This window comes from Brassica napus, chromosome C6, assembly GCF_020379485.1.
Source record: "Brassica napus cultivar Da-Ae chromosome C6, Da-Ae, whole genome shotgun sequence".
In the NCBI taxonomy this organism is placed as follows: Eukaryota; Viridiplantae; Streptophyta; class Magnoliopsida; order Brassicales; family Brassicaceae; genus Brassica; species Brassica napus.
Genome location: NC_063449.1, coordinates 2,509,340 through 2,532,294, shown reverse-complemented (window position 1 = coordinate 2,532,294; position 22,955 = coordinate 2,509,340). Strand labels below are relative to the sequence as shown.

The 22,955-nt window shown below is 35.0% G+C and overlaps 2 protein-coding genes and 1 long non-coding RNA gene across 3 annotated transcripts; 1 reads left to right on the top strand and 2 right to left on the bottom strand.

Moving 5' to 3' along the window:
* Positions 1-2,214: 2,214 nt before the first annotated feature.
* On the bottom strand, positions 2,215-4,270 carry LOC111211430 (ribosomal RNA small subunit methyltransferase I). Its single transcript, XM_022712508.2, has 9 exons — positions 4,029-4,270; positions 3,889-3,956; positions 3,694-3,790; positions 3,470-3,598; positions 3,287-3,395; positions 3,076-3,220; positions 2,950-2,992; positions 2,710-2,883; positions 2,215-2,577 (listed from the first exon to the last, which is right to left on the bottom strand). Exons 1-9 carry the CDS (start codon positions 4,164-4,166, stop codon positions 2,467-2,469), a joined length of 1,014 nt encoding a protein of 337 aa, XP_022568229.1. The 5' UTR covers positions 4,167-4,270; the 3' UTR covers positions 2,215-2,466.
* A 6,409-nt stretch (positions 4,271-10,679) lies between these two features.
* On the top strand, positions 10,680-13,433 carry LOC125589035. Its single transcript, XR_007325227.1, has 2 exons — positions 10,680-11,185; positions 11,271-13,433. It is a non-coding gene; the product is annotated as an uncharacterized LOC125589035 (long non-coding RNA).
* A 1,744-nt stretch (positions 13,434-15,177) lies between these two features.
* LOC106374319 (ubiquitin-conjugating enzyme 15) lies at positions 15,178-17,128 on the bottom strand. The gene is made up of 6 exons (XM_013814377.3): positions 16,970-17,128; positions 16,766-16,869; positions 16,581-16,683; positions 16,265-16,328; positions 15,490-15,578; positions 15,178-15,407 (listed from the first exon to the last, which is right to left on the bottom strand). Exons 1-6 carry the CDS (start codon positions 16,997-16,999, stop codon positions 15,312-15,314), a joined length of 486 nt encoding a protein of 161 aa, XP_013669831.2. The 5' UTR covers positions 17,000-17,128; the 3' UTR covers positions 15,178-15,311.
* Between the last annotated feature and the right edge of the window lie 5,827 nt (positions 17,129-22,955).

The following is a 22,955-nucleotide window of genomic DNA, read 5'->3' as shown; positions in this document are numbered from 1 at the left end:
ATCCCTCAGATATTAAAGAAATGTGCTAATAAATCTGTGGACGAGGGAATCCTAGACATGGTCGATCCTAAGATGGACAAACTTAAACACCACGGCCGTGGATGAGGAAACCATAAAAAAAAATGGTTGTACCTAAGGTGCCTAACAATGAGGCTTGGGACGCCAAGCTTCAGGGTACTGAAGGTCATAATGAAACCTCAATAAGTTATGTCATGTCCGGGACACAAATGGAACAAGAAAAAGAATGTCGACATTGATGATATATTTGCATGCAGTGTAGCATTTGAGATTATGAAATGAATGAGGATCATGAACCCACGTCCATACATGAGTGCATTCAACGAATCAGATTAGATCAAATGGAAAGGGGACGTGGAGTTAAGTTCATTAAGAAAAGAGAGGTTTTGGTCTCATAGTTCGGACACCTCTAGATATGAAACCAGTTGGACAAAATGAGTCTTTGTGAAAGAAATGATACATAGCGAGATAGCAAGATATAAGGCACTGCCATATGCACAAGGATTCCACAAAGACCAGGAATCAATTATGAGGAGACATACTCCCCTGTGGTTGATACAACAAACATTTAGATTCCTAACAATTCTGGCCATTAAAGAAGAAAAATAGACTTGCGGTTAAAGGATGTAGAAACCGCCTACTTGTATGGTACACTGGATAATGAGATATATATAAAAGTCTCAGAGGGTAATGAGTTGTCAAATGCAACAGGTTCTCGAGAAGTAAAGTATACAAGCATATGTTAATGATATAAAATATCCTAGGAACCTCTGGAGAGATTTCCCAAATGGTTGAATACCTTAAGAAAGAATTTGAGATGAAAGATCTCGGGAAAAATGAAATTCTGTTTGGGATTACAGCTTGAGTACATAAGTGATGGAATCATTGTGCATCAAATGGCATGTACAAAAAAGGTACTCAAGAGATTCAATATGGCCGATTGCCATCCTCTGACCAGTCTCATGGTCGTGAGATCTCTCGGTCTGGACACTCACCCATTCCGTCCCAAGATGGACGATGAGGATGTCCTAGGTCCCAAAATGCCATATCTAGTGCCATAGGAGCTTTAATGTATTTGGCAACTCACACACGGCCTGATATAAGCTTTGCCGTGAACCTACTATCTAGGTTTAGCTCTTGCCCGACCCAAAGGCACTGGAACAGGATTAAACATGTTCTTCGTTACCTGCAAGGAACGAAAGACTTGGGTTTATATTATACTAACCATAACGAAGATGGTTTAGTTGGCTTTGCTGATGCAGGATATCTATCAGATCCACATCATGCTCGATCACAGACAGGATATGTCTTTACACATGGAGGTACGGCCATTTCATGGCGTTCCAAGAAACAAACCATCGCGGCCACATCATCCAATCACTCGGAAATCTGGGCCATACATGAGGCCAGCCGCGAGTGTGTTTGGTTGAGGTCGATGACCCAACACGTCCGAGCTGATTGTGGGATGGCCGAGAGCAAAGAGCCAACCGTGATGTATGAGGACAATGCTGCGTGCATTTCTCAGCTCAAGGACGGTTACATAAAAGGTGATAGGACGAAGCACATATTGCCTAAGTTCTTCTTCACTCACGAGCTTTAGAAAGCCGGTGAGGTTCAGGTCGTCCAAGTACGATCAAGTGACAATTCAACAGACCTATTCACCAAAGCACTTCCTACCTGCACGTTCAGGAAGCTCACGCATCAGATTGAGATGCGTAGGCTGAAAGACCTCCACTGAAGTTCACATCAGGGGGAGTAGTGCGTGTTGTACTCTTTTTCCTTCATCATGGTTTTGTCCCACTGGGTTTTCCTGATAAGGTTTTAATGAGCAACATTAAGCGTATTACAATCCCTGTATGGTTATGGTATCCAAGGAGGAATGTTATAAATCAATTGATGGATGTCCATAATCGGCTCGATCTATTAGAGGCCCAAACCGCAGGAGAGAGAGTCGGCCGAGTATGAGAGAGATGCGGCTAAGAGACTTTTCATTCTTCTAGTTTTCCTAATTACTTATGTTTATGATTTGTAATCTTTCATATTCTTTTATTTCCATTTATCTCTCTTGTAATCTTTATATAAAAAGAACACTTATTCGTTAATAATATACAGAAACTTAAAGTTTCACAACATTTAGTCATTTTTCTGTTCTTGGGAATTAAAATACACAATCACTAATTATTCTTTTCAGTAAAATGTTGGAAACCAAATTGAAATTTAGAAAACAGTTTAATTACTCTTGAGCACCAAAAACCTAGACAAGTAAATATACTAAAACAGTAGTCAACAGAAAATAACCCTTGGTAAAAGCCCATCATCCAAAGTTCAATCGCTTCGAGAAATCAAGATCATTACTTAAAACCCATCTAATGCAATGGTTGTACAACACGACATTGATGAGTTTAATTTTAAAGCAAAAGCTTGAAAATGGCAATGGCCATTTCTCGTCTACTCAGCAGCTTCATCTTCTACCTGAATCTGCTTTCCGAATTTCTTCAAAGCTAGCGAATATACCTCTTTCTTTCTCATCGATGTTCTTTCTGCCACCGTTTTCACCGCCTGCAAAAGTTTAATATTGAATACAGAATCATTAAGTTACATATCCATCTTCAAGAACTGAAAACATGTCTATAATCTAATCCTATATGTGTAATGTAATGTTTTCAGCTTAAGAAGGGGGGAAATGGTTACTGTGGATAGGCTATGTCCATCAGAGATCAAGACTGCCAACTCTTGTTCAAGTTGAGATTCGGTTGGATTCTCAGGTTTGGTTTCTTCCTTTCCTTCAATCAAAAGCGTGATTTCTCCTTTTGGTTGACGGATCAGAAACTCTTGTTTGGCTTCCCCTAGCGAGCCCCTCCAAAACTATAGCAGGAGAGTGTATGTATCATCATCATAAACCGTTTTATACGAGTGTTAAAATGATTTTACCTCTTCATGCAGCTTTGTAATCTCTCGAGCTATTACACATTGCCTGCACCACAGAAATCACAGGCATTACGATATAAAGATATAGTAGCTTCATACATGGATATCCGATAAAGCAGAGATATAAACCTTGATTCACCAAAGAAAGGGGTGGTTTCATCAAGAAACTGTGACAACTTGTGAGGGGGAACATAAAAGATTTGTGTTCTTGTCTCGTTTGATGAAACAACCAGCCTCTCCTTCCTTGTTCCAGAATGCTTAGGAAGAAATCCAACTGCAAGAATTAATAAGTTGTTTAGATACTGAGAGGACAGAAAGTATATGAGGGAGGGGAAGTTACCGAAGGTGAACTCGTCAGTATCCAAACCAGAGGCAGAAAGAGCAGCAACTACAGCACAAGCCCCAGGGATTGGAATGACATGTATATTCTCTTTCGCACACATTTTAGCCTGAGCAAAGAAGAAACATTACGCAAAGGTGCCACTCAGCTCAAGGTGAGTACTAGAGAACATTAGCAACTCACAAGTTGGGTACCAGGATCACTGATTCCGGGCGTCCCTGCGTCGCTGATAAGGGCGACAATCTCTCCCTGTTTCAATCGAGTCAACACAGCTTGTTCTCTTTGTGCCTCGTTGAACTTGTGATAACTGAGCTAAAAACCTAAACCTCATAAATTCCAAAACATCACGCACGTGATTAAAGAAAACAAACGCTTTGCATAAATAGGAAAAAAAAAAAGAAACTTACAAGGTGAGCTTTGATATTGTAGTACTGAAGCAACTTCCCAGAGTGTCTCGTATCCTCAGAGAGTATCACATTCGCAGATCTCAATACACGAATAGCACTACACACAAAAATTGCAATTAACCAATTGATTTGATTCACAGAATAATAAACAAAAAAAAAAAAATATATGATTCGTTAGAAGAAGGATCCTAGTACCGTAAAGTGATATCTTCGAGGTTACCGATGGGAGTTCCAACGAGGTAAAGCCCAGGCTTGAGAGGACTCTGCAGAGATATTAACACATACTCAGGATTTGGAATACACTAAAACCCTAATCGAATAGTAGAGATGATTACGCGTTTCGAATCGTCCTTGGGCACGATGTCCGCTAACTCCGACGCCGAGCAGAAGGAGACTGCGGCGGTTCTGGACATCATCGCTGAGCGGAAGAGAATTGAAACAGGGGGAAGACGGAGAATCGCCATTCCCGCCATTAAGGTGTCTAAGCTGCTTCTTCTTCTCTCAAATGGTCTTTATGCCTCTTCTCTGTTAAACCGAATCTAAATGAAGTGGGTTGTAGATGGTAACCAAGAGATTATGATTTGTAATCTTTTCATTTATCTATGATGATGTAATCTATTATATAAAGAAACTCTATGTTATGAATAAAGATAAACTTTTTCATTACTTTACAACACGTTATCATCACGATTGATCTCTAAAACCCTAAGCTAAAATATCGACCATAAACCCTAAATTTCTCTCCATTGCTAAAACTCTAATCTCTATCGATCATCTCTCTTTGATCATGACCCTGATCTGTATTCAACCACTGATTTCAACAAGATCGATCTGTGGACTGATCTCTGCAAGTTTCAGTACGCCTCAACTATTCCTGATTGTACGATCAGCCTGTTCCAGTCCGTGATCAAACTGTTCCAGATCTACGAGTTCTTTAACTGTAACTACCAGCTCACGTACCAACGATCCCGATAAGCTCAACCTAAGCTAAGTTTTCGATCTCTATCTGAATCTCCATCGATCTCTCTCTCTCTATCGATAAACCCTAATCACTTTCGATCTCAACTTGTACCCGATCTCAGCTCGCAGACTGCAAGGAAACAGTTTGGACCAGTCCGCGTAAGGTTCCAGTTTGTACCAGTCCACGTAAGCTCATTCTCTTGGTGGTCCATTCAACCCATCAAAGGTTTAAGGTATACCTAAACTCTAAGAACCCAGAATCGAATGAAATAATGTTCAAAGTGAAACCCTAAAATCTGTAAACCCTAAATTACGTGTGCATGGATTGTTTTATTTGATTGATTGAATGTTTATTTGAGGTTTAAATCCGTGTGAGTTAGGATTGATAGTTTTTATAACCTGATTGAATGATTTGAGGTTTAATATTGCATGTTAGAATCTGTTATAATATAAACCCTAATTCGAATTGATAAACCCTAAAATAGAATCCGTGTATTGCATAATCCGAATTGAATGTTTTGAGGTTTCATATTATACTAGGTTGATAGTTTCATGATATAATCAACTGTTCTGAGGTTTAAAATCATTTGCTAGAAGCTGATTGATTGATAAAACCCTAATTTCGAATTGAAACCCTAAACACTAATTTGCGTATTCCTAAAATCAGATTGCTTGATTCCAACTTGCTAATATCAGCCTTGAAACTGATAAATATCAACCTTGAAACTGATTAATAAAATTGATAGAATCAGCCTTGAAACTGATTGTTTTGGTTTTTCATGATTGAAACCCTATTTTTGGATCGAAACCCTAAATTGTGTAATGCTTGAATCCGTTTGATTATTTTTGATTATTGATCCAATTGCTAGTCTTGATAAAACCTAATTGAATCTGATTGTTAGTCTAGCTAAATCTCATACCTGAAACTGATTGATTAATTGCTAAACATTGATTGAATGTTTTAATATCACCTTTGCACATATAGAATCCGATTGCTAAAATTGAGTGCATCATATCTACTTGGCCGTGTGGCCAGTTTGCATCATATATCATCCTGACCAACATGTTTATGTTATACGCATGATCTTATTATTATCACCTTTGCATGATCTGATTGTTTTAAATTGATGTTCCATAATTTCACTCCTGTACATATAGAATCAGTATGCTAGGTTTGCATTATAACCATATGGCCGCATGAAAACATATAGAAATTGATTGTTTGGTCGATACCCTTGCTTGATAAATCTGTGTGGCCTTATTGCATTATATCACCTTTGGTCGTGTGGCTTGTTTGCTTATTAGAAATGTATTGACTTGATAACATGTCTTGTTTATGGCCGTATGTTAAATATTTTATGAGATCTAAAATTGATTGATATATGATTTGAGATGTCGAAAATCAACTTGGATTTTGCTGCCCTAAATCTCTCAGGAGATAATTATTTGAAATGGACACTGGATACTGAGTTTATCCTAAAGTAAAAGGACTTGGTGAATGAATCACAAAAGGCGATAATGCCAAATGAGAAAGATTGATACAGGGCAATATTAATTAGTAGCCATCATCTTATTAAGAGTCGCATATATCAGTATCTGACTATAGAGAATCCTCAATACCTTTGGACAGAGTTAAAAAATCGAGATATGATCACCAAAGAACGGTGTTATTACCAAAGGCCTTATTTGATTGGAGGAATCCCAGAATCAAGGACTATAAGTCCGTGGATGAGTCTATTGCTAGCTGGGCAAAATAATGGATTACTGATGAGAAACAGTGAATTGAGACCTCCTGGATTAACCCCATTACCTGATACCAATAAGGCCGCAGAAAAAAAAAAAAGGTAACCACGTCCAGAATGATAGACCACACGGCCATGGCTGTGGAGGGTGGAAAGGACGTGGCCATGGCCACTATAACACATTTGGCCGTGGGAATCACTATGGCAGAGGCCGTGGGTATCAACCCAATTTGAGCCATGGTCAAGGCAGTGGCCGTGGTATATCCTTTAAACCACAAAGCTCGACCAAATCAGTGTGCCATAGATGTGGAATGGGGAACCATTGGGCTAAAATATGAAGGACTCCCAAACATTTTTGTGACCTCTATCAAAGAGAGTCTGAAAGGGAAGAATCCTGAAACCCACTTGGTCTATAAAGATGGTGAAAATAATTTCGAACATGATCAAGATGATCTTATGGAATATGAGACTTATGATTGCCTAAAAGAATCAAGTTGATAATCTGATTTCGACATCAAACTTGTGTGATTGCTTTGCTTGTATGCTTTCTCTGATTTTTATCTCCTTCAATTTATTTCTATTACATTGTCTGCTTAGATTAAATGAATGAATGATTTTTCTATATGAGTACACTGAAAAATGCCAATATAAGTACTAAAGCAAGTATCGCGAGTCTGAAAGAAGACTATGGCTAAGCTAATATACTATTGCCTAAGGGTATGCATATAGAAATCAGTGATGCCTTATATTCACCCAGCTCTAAGAGCAAGAGCAGCCCATTGAGTTTTAAAGATATAAGAATGAATGATTTCCATATTGAAACAATGGGCGAAGGAAACAAAGAGTTCCTTCAGATATATGTGTAAAATCGCCCAAGGCCATAATAAGTCCTAAAGACTATACATGCATTCTCTACTGACCTAGACTATGCATAGATCAGTATGATAGAGGCTAAAAGCCTACGAAAATATACACTTTATGGCATGACCGGATTGGCCATCCTGGTCCAAACATGGTGCGAAAATTGATATTCAAAAGTCACACATTAAAATATAAGAAGAGTTATCCCAAAGAATCTCACGTGTGTAGTATGTACACAAGGGAAACTCATTAGGCCATCACCAGTAAAACGGCTACGAGCCCCTTTTTCATAATAAAGACTATATGTCTAGATAATACTGGTGAATACATGTCACAAGCGTTTAAATGATTATGGTATGTCCATGGGAGTAAGTGTGGACAATTCTGTGATACATGTCCATATCAAGAACGGCTTGGCCTGAAATCTTTTGAAACGCAAATAGCTGATTGATAGACCATAACTTATGAGGTCAAAACTCCCATTCACAGCTTGGGCCACACGAAATTTACATGCACCTAAGTTAATACGCATCAGGCCATTTAGTGAGCATAGATATCCCCTATCACAATTATTAACGGGTCAAGAGCCAGACATACTCCATCATAAGACATTTGGATGTGCTGTCTATGTACTAATTGCTCCACCACAGAGAACTAAGATGGGACCTCAAAAGGAGGATGGAATATATGTTGGATATGATTCTCCCACAATAATAAAGTACTTTGAGCCAACTATGGGTGATTATATTTGAGGCCAGGTACACGGATTATTTTAAGACCAGGAGGAGAAAAATAATAAAGCTGGTAAAAGAATGGTAAAAGAAATAGAATGGAATCAACCATCAATGTCTTGGCAAGATCCTCGGACTAAAGAATGTGAAATAGACGTCCAAAGATTATACATTTACAAAGCTAGCTAATCAAATACCAGACACATTTGCTGACCCGAAAAAGAATGACTAAGTCATATATAAACCAGCTTGTAAAGCACCAAGAAATTTGATGTCCAAGAAGAGACACAGTCAAGTTGCTACAGAGTCTAGACAATGTATGAAACGTGGTAGACCAATAGGTTCCAAAAGATAAGAATCCTCGGAAACAAAAGAAAGGTGCAGAGAATGATAATCAAAATCCAAATCCGAGGTTACTAAGGAAACCATCACAGACATGGAGATAAGGCCGGCCGGCTCTAAGGGACAGGTACCAAACAATGTAGCTTGGGACGCCAAGCTGCAAAGTATTAAAGGTCCTGATAATAATGAATCTCAATCGATTATATCATGTCTGGAACATGATGAAACCAATAAGGAATGTCGACATAAGATGATTTATTTGCATACAAGGTAGCACTTGAATTTATGAATATAAGCGAGGATCATGAACCCACGTCAATATAAGAGTGTGCACTCGTAGAACAGATTGGATTGAATGGAAACGTGGGGTTAAATAGTTTAAAGAATAAATGCATATTTGGCCATATGATTAAGACACCATATGATGTTAAAACCAGTGGATATAAATGGGTCTTGTGAGGAATAGAAATCGTGAGATATAAAGCTGATGTTGCACAAGGATTCTCACAAAGACCAGTAATAGATTATGAGGATACATACTCCCATGTGGTGGATGCAACTACTTTTAGATTTCTCATAAGTCTGGCAATATAAGATAGAAAATTAGACTTGCAGCAAATTGATGTAGTGACTGCGTGTTTATATGGTCCACTGGATAATGAAAGTACTAGAGGGTATTGAGCTGAAAGAACAGCAAGTTCTCGAGAACAATATTGATAATCATCAAAGTATATGATCTGAATATCCTAGGAACCTCTGGATACAATTTCTCAAACAGTTGAATATCTCAAGAAAGAGTTTGAGATGAAAGATCTTGGAAAACAAAGTTTTGTTTGGGATTACACCTTGAGTACATTAACAATGAAATCCTTGTGAATCAAATAGTATATACAGAAAAAGGTACTCAAGAGATTTAATATGGACCAGTCTCACCCATTACCTAGTACATGGGCGTGAGATCACTTGTTTTGGACACTGATCCATTCAGTCCAAAGGTGGACGATAAAGAAATCCATTTAGTCCTGAGATGGACGATGCAGAAGTCTTGTTTTAGATACTGATATGTTTGGTCCATAAGAAGGACGATGAAGAAGCCTTTGATTTTGGTTTATTTTATACTAACCAGCCCAAAGAGGGGTTATTTGGTTTTGTTGATTTGTTTTCAGACAGGTTATGTTTTACACATGGTGGTACACGCATATCACAGCAACAACATCCAAGATTTCGTGTGTGTGTATTTGAGGTCGATGACTCAATATGTTCGATCAGATTGTGGCATGGCCGCTGGTAAAGAAGAACCAACTATCATGTTCGAGGACAAAGCATATTCTGCCCAAGATTTTCATCACCCACGGATTGCAGAAAATTGGAGAGGTTCAAGGGACCTTCAGTAATGTCCAAATCAGGGGGAGTAATGTGTGTTGTACTCTTTTTCCTTCACCATGGTTTTGTCCCAATTGAGTTTTTCTGGTAATGTTTTAATGAGGCAACATTAAAACACATTACAAGCTCTAAATGGTTATGACATCCAAAGGAGAGTGTTATGAACCAGATTGTGGATGACTCATAACAAGAGATTATGATTTGTAATCTTTCCATTTATCTATGACGGTGTAATCTCATATATAAGGAACCTCTATGTTATGAATAAAGATAGACTTTTCCATTACTTTACAACAGCTTCCTTTTTTTTTTTTTTGGAACACCTCAAAATAGGTCTGGGCGTTCGGGTCTTCGGGTCGGGTTCGGGCCGGTTTCTTTCGGGTCTGGATCTTTTCGGGTCCTAAATATTTAGACTCAATAGGTACTTAGAAATTTTCGGTTCGGGTTCGGGTCGATTCTTCTCGGGTCCGGGTCGGTTCGGGTCTATAATTAAAATACCCATAAAATACCCGTAATTTTTTGGGTCCATATTGGGTCCGGGTCGGATTCGGGTATTTAGGATCTGAAAAGGACATGATATACCCAATTCCATCAACTTTAGTTGAATATTTCTCATATATATCTAAAATTTTACAAAACAACTTAAATGAAACTATTAATAATTAAAATAAAACATTTTAAAACTCTAAATTTTACATTTTAAAGCTTTATATTACTTTAAAAATGTTAAAACATAATAACAAATGTTGTTAACAAAAGATATTTTAACTAAATCATAAAATAATATATATAAAATAAAACACAAAAACATCATAGTTTTAGATATACATGTTTTTAAATCGGGTACAAATCGGTTCTTATCGGGTCGGGTCTATTCGGGTCGGTTCTTTTCGGATCCGGGTCTATTCGGGTCGGTTCCTTTTCGGTTCCGGTTCTTTCGGATAAAAAAAATTTAGACCCAAAAGGTACTTGTAAATTTTCGGTCCGGTTCCGGGTCGGATATTTTTGGGTCGGTTCCGGTTCGGGTCTTCGGGTCCAGGTTAAAATGCTCAGGCCTACCTCAAAATTTAGCTTCCAAATTAAAAATAGCTTATTTGAAAATACGCATAAAGCTTATATTATATAAAATATCTCTAAAATTAGTAGTACTAAAAAAATAAAAAAAATCAACACAATAACAGCACAATATTCTCTCTCTAACGGATGACACATCAAATTTTTAGAAACCTGTGAGACTACCCAGTCATAAATGAAAAAATTGTGAAAAACCAATCAAGTCATTTTATTCATACACCGCATGAAATTATAATCCACCTGTTTCTTTCTTTTGTCAAACAGAAATTTGTTTAACAATCACGACGCCAAAGCGTTATCTTCTTTTCATGCACATCTTTTGATTTTATTATCCATGGTTCAACCGCTACAGCTAACAGTGACCTAATTTCTTTGTCCCAGATCCGGTGCTCCGTGATTGTCAGCCACACCGCAACCTAGCTTTGTCATTTCTCCGTGAATCTGATTCGTCCTGACTTCTCTTTGGTCTGTTTGTGCTTCTCAGATATTCGCAGTCATGGCAGTGGCACAAGCTTTGATCCGCGTTTATCTTCTTTTCATCCTTGCCGTGAATCCACTTCATCGTGGCCGATATCTTCATCGCGGCTCGTCAACATCGGCTTCTCCATCTCTGGATCGTGTTCTCAGCTCCAAGCCGAGGTCTCCATTACACCGGAACAGGTTCGTCATCGTCGTCAAGCCCATATTCCAGAGAAGAGTCAATCAACCACAATGGCTGGTTTTTTCATATTTGCATTTTTCAGTCCTCCAAATACCTGATTATGTTTATTGCACGATGGTCCCTCTTCTTTTGTTTATTTTCTAATCGGACACAAACGTTTGAATTTGCAGAAATGACCTCTTAAATTAACCTTAAACTTCCAAAAATACAATCTAGCCCTTGATTTTTGCAAATGCAATATTAACACCTAAATACAACCTAAAATGCTGAAAAAGCTTAAAAAGTCTAAATATCATAAAAATGATGAGATATCAAGAATCAAAATAAATCTCTAAAGAACTATGATGGTTCTTAAGATCATATCAATGACTCTTTTTTATTCTCCGCTCCTCTCTCATCGTTGTAGATCCTAAAATCTACACTAAGAATTTGATAGTGATCGGGAGTTTAATCAGGTGAAGATAAATAATGTAGGCAACAATATCTTTAACATAACGATATAATCAGTTTCCGATAAGGAAAAATGAACTTGTATTGATGAAGGAGATCAAATACAATGAGTAAAATAAGATCGAATGTTACAACGAGATCGCTAAGAGAAAAGATCTAAAGATTGATGAAAACAAGGTCGAAGTGTGGGTGTAGCTCTTTCTAGGCTTTTCAATGTGTCCTTCTTCATGTTCATTCCTCTTTCTTTATAGTGGGTCGACACCGTGATCTTCGTAACGTCTCCGCGATCTCTGGGCCCTCGAAATCTCCGTCTCGAACTCGTATACTCGCTATGGGCTTCGGCTCTTTACGGCTCACATCCTCGATCGTGGCCCATTATCATATTGACCGAAATTGGATCCAATCGTTGTTGTTTTGTTTCCTATCTTCTTCTTCTTCAATTATATGATATCCAACTCATATATGCCGATTATATATGATATTTTTCAAAACATCATTAATGTCAAGATCTCTTAAATATGATTTTATCGATAAATATGAGGTTTCTTAAACGAACTCGATCATGGGAAGTAAATGAATTTTCTTCCAAAAGAGTTTTCAGCCAATTTGATAGTGCTCATGCCTTTCTTATAGGCTTTAAGCGCAGAAATAAAGGTTTGAAATGGAAATAAAAGATATAATATGATCGCAAAGGACTTTCAAATGCTTAATAAATTTATCTTTTTTTATAGACAACAATTATAAATATAAAATAGAATATTGGCTAAATACATGAAAATTATTTATCTAATATATACATAAATACACTATTATGTAAAAATCTATATACTCCAAATTTGTTTATATATATGTTATTTTGAAGAACATTATAAGCTGAAGTCTTAGTGCAGAAGATAATAAGCCTTACGAGGAGAAGTAACATCTTGAGAAGGAAGCTTACTTCCAGGTCATTGCTAAGGAAAAACATGAGAGAGAGAGAGAGAGAGAGAGAGAGGCCATGAAGCTTCTGGACGATGAGCATAAGCTGAAAATTGCAATGGGTTTACTTGATTAGTATCTCCAGCTTGTGTAGGAAGCTAAACAAGACAATAAGAAGAAGAGCAAGTAAAACTACAGATTACCTTCAGAAGACAAAATCAAGAGATTATTAATGGTTAAACTTACTAGAGCTATTGTTGGTTTGCAGGAAGCATAAGGATCCTCTGAAGCCAAAGCATCCTATACTTGCCTTCTTGGTTTATGTTAACGAGAGGAGAGCTGCTTTCCGTGAAGAGAATAAGAATGTACTGGAGGTAAATTTAAGTACTTTAATTCATTCTCAGGATCCACTTAAAAAAAAAAATGTTGATCATAAAGAAGATTGATTAATAGGTCACAAAGATGACGGGAGAACTGGAAGAAGTTGTTAGACGAACAAAAAACACCATATGAAGAGGTTTATTTTTTTATTGTATATATGCTTGCATCGACAGCTATTTAAAAACTTAAGAGTGAATGAACTGGGGTATTTTAACAGATGGCAAAGAAGAACAAGAAGACATACATGGAAGCAATGGAGGAATACAAAAGAACGAAGAGGCCATGAATCAAGAAAGAAAAAGAAGAAGAAGATGATGAGCCATGAAACTCCATAAACAAGAAGCTCTCCAACTGCTTAAGAAGGAGAAACAGACAATATGACCAAGGTCACTCATTGACTCGCACTTTCCCCTTTTAACTGATCACTAAAATGCATTACATAATAAGAACATAATCATGTCTCTTGCAGAAGAAGAAGAGACCAAGAATAAGAGGAACAAAAGCGTTGACCATAACAAACCTAAGAAGCCTACTTCATAATTCTTTTTCCAGGTATGAACCTAAAGCTAAGTGACTCAAGTGTATCATAAGCTTTTAGTTTATAGAAGTTTCTAATTGTTAAAAAATTCCACAACAAAGATGCAAGGAAAACTTTGATGGAAAAGACTGTTTGTAGGACGAGCAACTCGACGATCACTGCTTTAATCTCAGTGGTCTCTTTAAGATTAAAACTCACATCCATGTCATTTTTTTTAAACGGTTGTTGATTTTCAAAGAGACATGATACATAGCTATGAACTTTTTATCTTATTTATACTTTTCATTTGATCTTGGACAAGTACAAAAAAATAAATCTTTAAATGATAATAACTTTAAATTTAAACAAATAATAATTATCAAATTATCAAATTTAAACAAATAATAATTATCAGATTCCTTTTCCTTAAAAATCTCACAGCCAAAAAATCTTTACAAAATTAAAATATGCTTGTAGAGAGTTTTATTTCCAGAGCAAAAATATAGTGCTTCACAAAGCTACAACAAAATAATCTACATCAAATAAATCTACAGCTTAAATTCTACGGCTAAAAACATAAAGTTACAGCTCATTCCAATCACCCCCTATATTTAAATATATTGTACTGATTATTTGTGATATATTAAAAATTATTAATTTGATTAATTGGATATTAGTTTTTCTATAAACTTAATTTGTTAGCATTTTTATAGCATAATAATTTTTAGCTATGTGTTTTTATAAAATTATTATATAACAAGTACTCACTTCTTATTTTTTTTAAAGTCTTGCTTCCATACTTTCATGTGATTACGCTTCCACCTTCGAGCATGCAACATAGGTATCTTCTACAAACCTCTTTCGATGTTGTAAAATTTGGTTCTAGACTTCTAGTTCATGTGATTTAATCTTGATTTTGGATCGGTTTATCAAACTGAGCGCGTAAAAAACATCTCCTGCCTATTGGTCAAATCCAGTCTGGTCTAGTCTGTCATTACTCGGTTCAACAACAAAAGAAAATCCAAGGGTTCAACTATCTCATGCTGTGTGATCATTTCTTAAACCCACTAATCGAAGATGGATGGTCAATCTGTCTCTATCAAAATCGGTTTGGCTGTAAGTATGGATTTCACAATCAGGTTCAATGTTATTCTCTAATTCTTTTATTTAAGCTACAGAGAGCTTGGACTGGTGCGAATCAAGTGTGAATCGGACTGCGCAGAACTTGTCAAAGCCATCAACGCAAAAATTTCCCTTGCTGGTCTCTATGGGATCTTGGCCGATATTCAAGAGTTAGCCGAGTCTTTTGAATGTATCTCTTTTGTCTGGATCTCTAGATTGAGAAATGTAAAAGCAGATTTATTAGCAAAGCAGGCTTTGTATGCTGAACTAGCCTTAATGGCTGCAACTACCCGAGCTTGATTTCATTAATATAAGTGTGTTTCAAAAAAAAAAAAAAAAAGCTACAGGGAACTGTAAAACTTCGACATTCTCATAGGATAAAAGTGATAACAAGTTAAAATGTAGGATGTGTCGACATTCTCAAATGTCATAATCATATTACAAATAAAGGGCGTCTTTAGACACTGGTCGTTGCATTAAACCTTATCGTCATGAAACCACCACCTCGTCTCCTTAGGAGATCTCCCATTTTTACAGTTCTTCACATAACGATCATTATCTGCTGGGCGCTCCTGCAATCACATAAATGTGTTTGCTATGAGCTCACAATTTACAGATTATGTAAATATGAAGAAGACGAAGAAGGAAAAATACCTTTGCAGGCGAACTTGATAGCATGGAGAGAATGCTGATGCAGACTGAACTCACAGTCATTGCTGGTGACCACGAGTCATATAGAATATCTGCCAAAACACAGCTTTATATTAACCAAAAGAATCACTTATCATTTACAAGATACATAATTGCTTGGGAAGTTGCATAACTAAAAAAAAAGATTGGGTATTAAAGATTTTGATTACAGTCCAACTTAGATGCAAAACAGAGCAGATACATGAGTTCAAGCTCCACATAATGATAATGAAGTAACATGTACATTGTAAGAATAGCTACATATATTACTGGTTCCAAGAATAGTATACTCTCTTCTAAAGATTATGATTTACAATCTAAAACAGCAGAGACAAAACACGTCGGTACAAATCTAAGGTAAGAAACTCTATCATAAACACTGAGTATTAGACAGACTGAGAAATGCAACCACACGCAAGGTTTACAGTCAGAAACATTGTCGGATCATACAGAAGGTAAAACAAAAGAATCTCAAAATCCAACAACCTCGGTGTCTGGTGATAACACTAAATCAATGATCACAAACATATCTTTTAACAACAGCAAATGTAACTTACTATCATCTAGCCATGTAGAAACTTTACGTATTCCACATCATTTCTTATAAAAGCGAACCAGACAATTAAAGCGTTATTGCATATCACGAAGCAAGAAACGAAACCTTGATGTAAATCAAAACAATATTGACGCATATACGCAGACAATAAAAGACGATAAGCCAAAGAGATGGAGCAAATACCTAAACAAATATGCCCATTGCTGTAAATATGTGGATGTAACGGTCCCGGAGGAAAAAAAACTACCTGCTCAACAACATTGCAACATTTCAGACATACATAAGAAAAGTATCAGTCTTAAGAAAAAAATAAAAAAATTTAACACTTTATTTGAGAATTCTACCGAGACAAAAGTATCAGTCTTTAATCAGTAAGATTTGTAATAGCCAACAAAAAGAGAATTGAAGAGAAAGACACGAACATGAAAAAGATGGATTCTTTTCGATCTGCCATTCAGACAAAACAAGAAAAAACCTAAAGAGGATCGAGAAGACATGCCTGCGGCGCTTCCATAGGGTAATTAACGGGAAATTCAACCTGAAGCTGATAAGTCTCGTTCTCGTAGAGCGTCCCCGGAGCTCCGGTCACATCGATTGTCCATCTTTAACATCACGCATAAATAAATGGATCAAAATTCCAAAAGAAATAATCAAAGAGAGAGAGAAAGAGAGAAAGGGGCTTACTTTTGAAGGTTATCGTTAACTTTGTGCCTAAATCCAGTGGGGGGATTTACTTGCCACTCCGTAAGCTCTTTCTGCAACCTGTTGCACGCGATCTTGCTTAACGCCTACGCACAACCATTCAGTTTCAGATTTCATCACAAGTTTTATATATATACAAGAGAGACAAATTCATGAAGAAATAGAAGACATGCGAGCGAGAGAGACCTTGCGTGAAGGAGCGGAAGAGCTGGTCATGGCGTAGAGAAACGGACAATGTCTGGGCTCCTTTACTCTTCACCGTTTTTCTATGAATGAAAATAAATATAATAATCGAACAAAAATATAATTGGGCTTATTGTATTTTTGTAATATCTTAGCATGTAATACCTAAACTATACATGACTGTGTAAGTAGCCATGATTTTGATATAATTAAATGTCAGATTTTTTGCATCCAATCTAACCGGTTATGCTCTTTTCAGCAACAAATTTCCAGTTGCATTGTCTAAAGTAAATGACGTGTTTGTTTTTTTGTGGCTTATTAACAATTACAGAACCGTACTGAAAGCGTACATCAGATATATTTAACACATATGATAAAAGAATATGCATCAATATTAGAGAATAATATTTGTCTGTGTAACAGAACATACGTACACGTAATGCATATTTGATGTTATTGAAATTGCTATTCCATATAGATAAATAGTATAGTTTAGGTATTACATGCTAAGATATATGTGTTGGAAGTACTCAATACTTCTCAAAATGATAACCTCTGGAAACATAGTTATAGCAGAGTAATCTATTGTATTTTATATAGAAATGAATTTTTTATATTTCAAACATTACAATGATGAAGAATGATAGCGCATCCGGTACAGATCATGCAATTTCAACTCAAGTAGAATAGTTAGTCAATCGATTTCATCTCAAATAGAATAGTTTGAACATATAATTTTTCATATTCTATTTCAAATAGTTTATGCATAAAAGATCTCACACAGACAAATTGTATTGACTAAACCCAAAACCCAAAATCCTAAACCCAAATATAATCTATAAACCTAAATAGAATGAAACAAAATAAATAACACAATACATATTGGTAAAATTATAAAATGTATATAATTGCATGGAAAGAAGTTAATGATGATCCTAACCATACCATCTCACCTTTTAGATACTAAACCCTAAACTCTAATCACTAAACCCTAACCCAAATATGAACCCTAAACACACATATCAAAATCTAAAAAATACATAATATTATATATGTAATATTAAATTATACAATGTAGATCATAGTATGTTTTTTACAGATTCAAGATCATGTAGCTATAGTGAGAACTTAAGAAAATTACAAACTATATTTATAAACAAAATATATCACTTTTTAGTAACCGTCAAATAGAATGGAACATGATAAAATAGTATAGTAACAAAATATATCATATTACAAAATATGAAAATACATATTGTTTTACATTTCTATTTTATATGCATAAATAAATACATTGGTTTCGATTGTAGAGATGGAGGTGATCACCACTGCACAAGTCTTGTCTCTCACCATAAGAGTCTTTGAAACTCTACAATTCTTCGCCATCAACATAGAAAATTTCATCAACAATCTCACAATTACTATACTATGCGGACAGACATCTGTACTATTCCATTTATATACAACACCTTCTGTACCTAATTCTGAGAGGAGCCCCAAATTGAAAGAAAATAAGCAAGGACGAGAAGACGGTGAAGAGAATCAATGGAAAACAAGGAGAACTTACGGGAGTTTCAGAGATTTGAGAAGAATCGAGTTGGAGAAGTTCGGTAGAAAGGGTGTGCTACTAACCGCCGCTTAAACCCTAACGAAGACCCCTAACGCCGAAAACGAGTGACAATGGAGGACGAAGGAGATGACAATGGAAGACGAAGGAGATGGAAACTCTGTCGATTGCATGCAAAGTCGAGGCGTTGGAGGAATTCGGTGCCGGAGACCTTTCGACTGCTACAAATTTACCACAGAAGTTAATAGAGAAAGATGTGAACGACGGTGAGACACGAATTATTTTTGTAGGGATTTTCCTTAAAATATTTATTTAATTATAGCAGCAGGTTTAGCCGGTGATGTTTCAGGGGTATTAGCGTATTATTATGTAATTGTAACAGTGTGTATAGAAACATTAGGTTAAATAGCTACTTTGTGAATTACGTTTTTTTCATGGTTATACGATCCTATTTCCCAAAATAAAATACAATACAATAAAATAAAATAAAATAAATATATGGTTAAAAAAGTAAAAATAAAATAAATATAATATTATTCTAAAGAAAATTATGTTATTACATTATTTAATCATTTAATTTCGGATATAAAGTTCAAATTGATTAAAAATCAGAGCAGTAATCTCAAATGCACGAGCCAAAAAAAATTCTATCATACTCTTACTTATTTTGACGTACTTTTATTTTAATGAAATAAGACAATTCCGCTTTTGTCCTTATTTTTCATTCCAAATCAAATTTCAAATTTCAAAATTTTAGATTTCAATAATCAAGGTCAAGTTTCACCAAGTTCTACAATTTTACCAAATTCTAAATTTTACCAAGTTTTACAGTTTTACAAAGTTTTGCAATTTACAAGTTCTACAATTTTACCAAGTTGTACTTAAACGATTGTACAACTTGGTTAAACTAGGCACAAAATATTAGTAAGTTGTACCATTGTCGAGGTATAACTTTGTAAAACTTTATACTTAGTTTAACCAAGTTCTACTCTTTTACAAAGTTGTACTTGAGCGATTGTATAATTTGGTAAAACTTTTTTTTTGGGTTGAAGTTTTACTTTTACAGTTTTCATCTATTCATGTAACTTGCCAGATCTAAAAGAGAAAATCAAATAAGAAGAGGACGAAATTGCAGAAGAATTCTAAATCGCGAAGAAAGACCAACAAAACCGAAAAAAGAAGAAAATAGATCGAAATAGAAGAAAAAATCAAAGAAGAAAAATGAAGAATTCATAAAAGCGTAGAAGAGATTCGAAGAAGAATATATTTGTTGAAGAACAAGAGGAAAACAGACCGAAAGAGAAGAAGAAACAAATAATTCATAAAAAAGAAGGAAAGGAAATTCGAAGAATGAAAGAGAAGAGAAAAAGAAGAAGATGAAGAATGAAAAAAGAGATTTAGATCTGTAGAGATAACACTACAAGAAAACATCGGTATTCTGACGGACATTCCGACGGAAAATGAAATCCTCAGAATTTCCCGAGGAATTTCCGAGGAAATTCTGAGGAAACCCAAATTTTGGGTTTCCTCGGAATTTCCTCGGAATATACTGACGGAATTCCGAGGAAACATTAATCCGTCGGTATATTCCGAGGAAATTCCGAGGAGAAATGTGTTCCTCACAAAATTCCGAGGAAATTCCGACGAACAAGTGATCGATCGAAGCGTTTTTGGACATATACCCATCGATCGATGCGTTTATAAAAAAACATTCGAGATTTTGAAACCCAAAACAGTAGTTCCTCGGAATTTCCTCGGAATATTCCGAGGAAATTCCGAGGAACACTTGATATCCTAGATCGATCGATGGGATAATCTCATCGATCGATCACATTGTTACGCTTTGGTCCATCTTAGTGATCGATCGATGCGTTTTTGGACATATATCCATCGATCGATCCGTTTTAAAAAAAAATTGACGTTTTGAAACCCCAAACACTAGTTCCTCGGAATTTCCTCGGAATATTCCGACGGAATTCCGAGGAAGAAAAGGGTTTCCTCGGAATTCCCTCGGAATATTCCGAGGAAATTCCGAGGAAATAGGGTTTTTAAACCGAAAACAACGTTTTGCGGTTTGAATAACACCTATATAACCCTTATTAAGTGTCTTACGTTCATTATGAAGTCAAAAATTTGTTCCTTACCCTATAATAAACACTTTTCCGATTGTATGAACGAAATCCCCACAACATAAGAGAAACACTTATACACTTTAATGAACGGTAAATGAAATACTTACAATTCGTTTTGAAATTTGTTATTTCATGTTTTATGCTCATCTATACAAAGAATCCTCAATGGTATGCATTACAATTGTATAAGAAATGAAATACGGCAAAAAAATTGATGTTTTGAAACCCCAAACACTAGTTCCTCGGTATTTCCTCGGAATATTCCGAGGAAATTCTGAGGAACAATATAAATTAATAGAAATATATGCACAGGATATTCTTTTTCCTCGAATTAATGAAAATATTCTGAGGAAATTCCGACGGATATTTAAGTGGCCGTCGGAATTTCCTCAGAATATTTTCATTTAACCGGGCAAATAAGCCGCCAAATATTTCGCGAAAATTGAAATTGAAAATACTGAGGGAATTCCGACGGAAAATATCCGTCAGACCGAAGGTTTTATAAACTCGAACCGCATCTTCTTCCCCATTTCTCTCTTCTTCCTCTCCGGCGATCTCTCTCTCCTTCCGGCGTTCTCCACCTTCTCTCGCGACGATCTCTCCGGCGAATCCTTTCCATTCCCTTACAAATCATGTAAGGACCCTATCTCACTCTCTTACGTCCTATTTGTTAGGTTTTTAAGTAGATTTGATGATTTTAGAAGTTTTTTGATAGATTTTTGTTAGGGTGATTGGGTAGGATTGTGATTTGTTGTGTAATAGGTTTAGAATTGTGATTTGGTTGTGTTGAATTGATTTAGAACTTGTTTTATAAATTGTTTATTATTTTTGTATTTACAAAAAGTTTTTTCTATATAAATTCGATTTTACAAAACGTTTTTGTATATAAATTCGATTTTTGGATTTATAAAAGATGATTTCATATTTATAAAAATATTTATATTTATTAAAACTAATTTTGTATTTATAAAACATTTTTTTTATTTATAAACACTATTTTTTTTTTTTTATATTTATAAAAACTATTTTTAAATATACAAAACATTCTTTGTATATAAATTCGATTTTTGGATTTATAAAAGATGATTTCATATTTTAAAATTAATTTTGTATTTATAAAACATTTTTTGATTTATAAACACTATTTTATTATTTTTTGTATTTATAAAAACTATTTTGTATTTATAAAAAGATGATTTCGTATCTATAAAAATATTTATATTTATTAAAACTAATTTTGTATTTATAAAACATTTTTTTGATTTATAAACACTATTTTATTATTTTTTGTATTTATAAAAAGATGATTTCATATTTATAAAAATATTTATATTTATTAAAACAAATTTTGTATTTATAAAACATTTTTTTGATTTATAAACACTATTTTATTATTTTTTGTATTTATAAAAACTATTTTGTATTTATAAAAAGATGATTTCATATTTATAAAAATATTTATATTTATTAAAACTAATTTTGTATTTATAAAACATTTTTTTATTTATAAAAACTATTTTATTATTTTTTGTATTTTAAATATGTTTTCTATTTCAATTTTAATTTTATATTTTCGAATTTCAATTTAAAAAAATAAATTTATAAATTTTTTTTTTAATTTTGGAAATATTCCGAGGAAGTGTATCCCTCGGAATATTCCGACGACATCTTCCTCGGAATATTCCGAGGAATTTCCGACAAAAAACGTCCTCGGAATATTCCGAGGAAATTCATTTCCTCGGAATTCCGTCGGAAATTTCCGAGGGATTTCCGAGGAAAGATGAATTTCCGAGGAGTTATTTCCGAGGACTTTTTTCGTCGGTATGTCGTCGGAATAGCGTTATTCCGACGACATACCGACGATTTTTTCCCTCAGTATGCCGCTGTTTTCTTGTAGTGTAAGAACACAAATTAGGTCTAATGGCATGACTTGTAAATAAGTGGATTTATTAAGGGTATATTAGATTTTTAATCAGATTTCAAATTAAAAATAAATCAAAATAAAATAGAATTTAGAGGAGTATCTGAGAATTTTTTTTTTTCAGTCAGAGCATATGGGCATTTGATTCTAAAAATCATAATTAAGTTGGAAATTTTTTTTAGTGAAAGTTAAAGACAATTATGTTCTCTCTAAGGAAATTTCAATGGCGATTAAACTTTTATCAGTGTCTGATTTTTCTCTGATTGTATCTACACACTAATAATCAATCTCTGAAACTATTTTTCTCTTCTCAACTAAACGGAATAAGATTGAGGCGAGAAGTGACACATGTATGACAAATTATCACCG

What these genes read in the sequence shown, in the direction of transcription:
- LOC111211430 (XM_022712508.2), bottom strand. Translation starts at nt 4,166, where the DNA reads ATGGCGGGAATGGCGATTCTCCGTCTTCCCCCTGTTTCAATTCTCTTC. An exon ending in CCAAGGACGATTCGAAACGC is followed by an intron (nt 3,957 to 4,028) that starts GTAATCATCTCT and finishes ATATCTCTGCAG; the next exon opens with AGTCCTCTCAAGCCTGGGCT. An exon ending in TTACAAAGCTGCATGAAGAG is followed by an intron (nt 2,884 to 2,949) that starts GTAAAATCATTT and finishes CTCCTGCTATAG; the next exon opens with TTTTGGAGGGGCTCGCTAGG.
- LOC106374319 (XM_013814377.3), bottom strand. Translation starts at nt 16,999, where the DNA reads ATGACCAGCTCTTCCGCTCCTTCACGCAAG. An exon ending in CTTCCGCTCCTTCACGCAAG is followed by an intron (nt 16,870 to 16,969) that starts GTCTCTCTCGCT and finishes GGTTGTGCGTAG; the next exon opens with GCGTTAAGCAAGATCGCGTG. An exon ending in GTTAACGATAACCTTCAAAA is followed by an intron (nt 16,684 to 16,765) that starts GTAAGCCCCTTT and finishes GTGATGTTAAAG; the next exon opens with ATGGACAATCGATGTGACCG.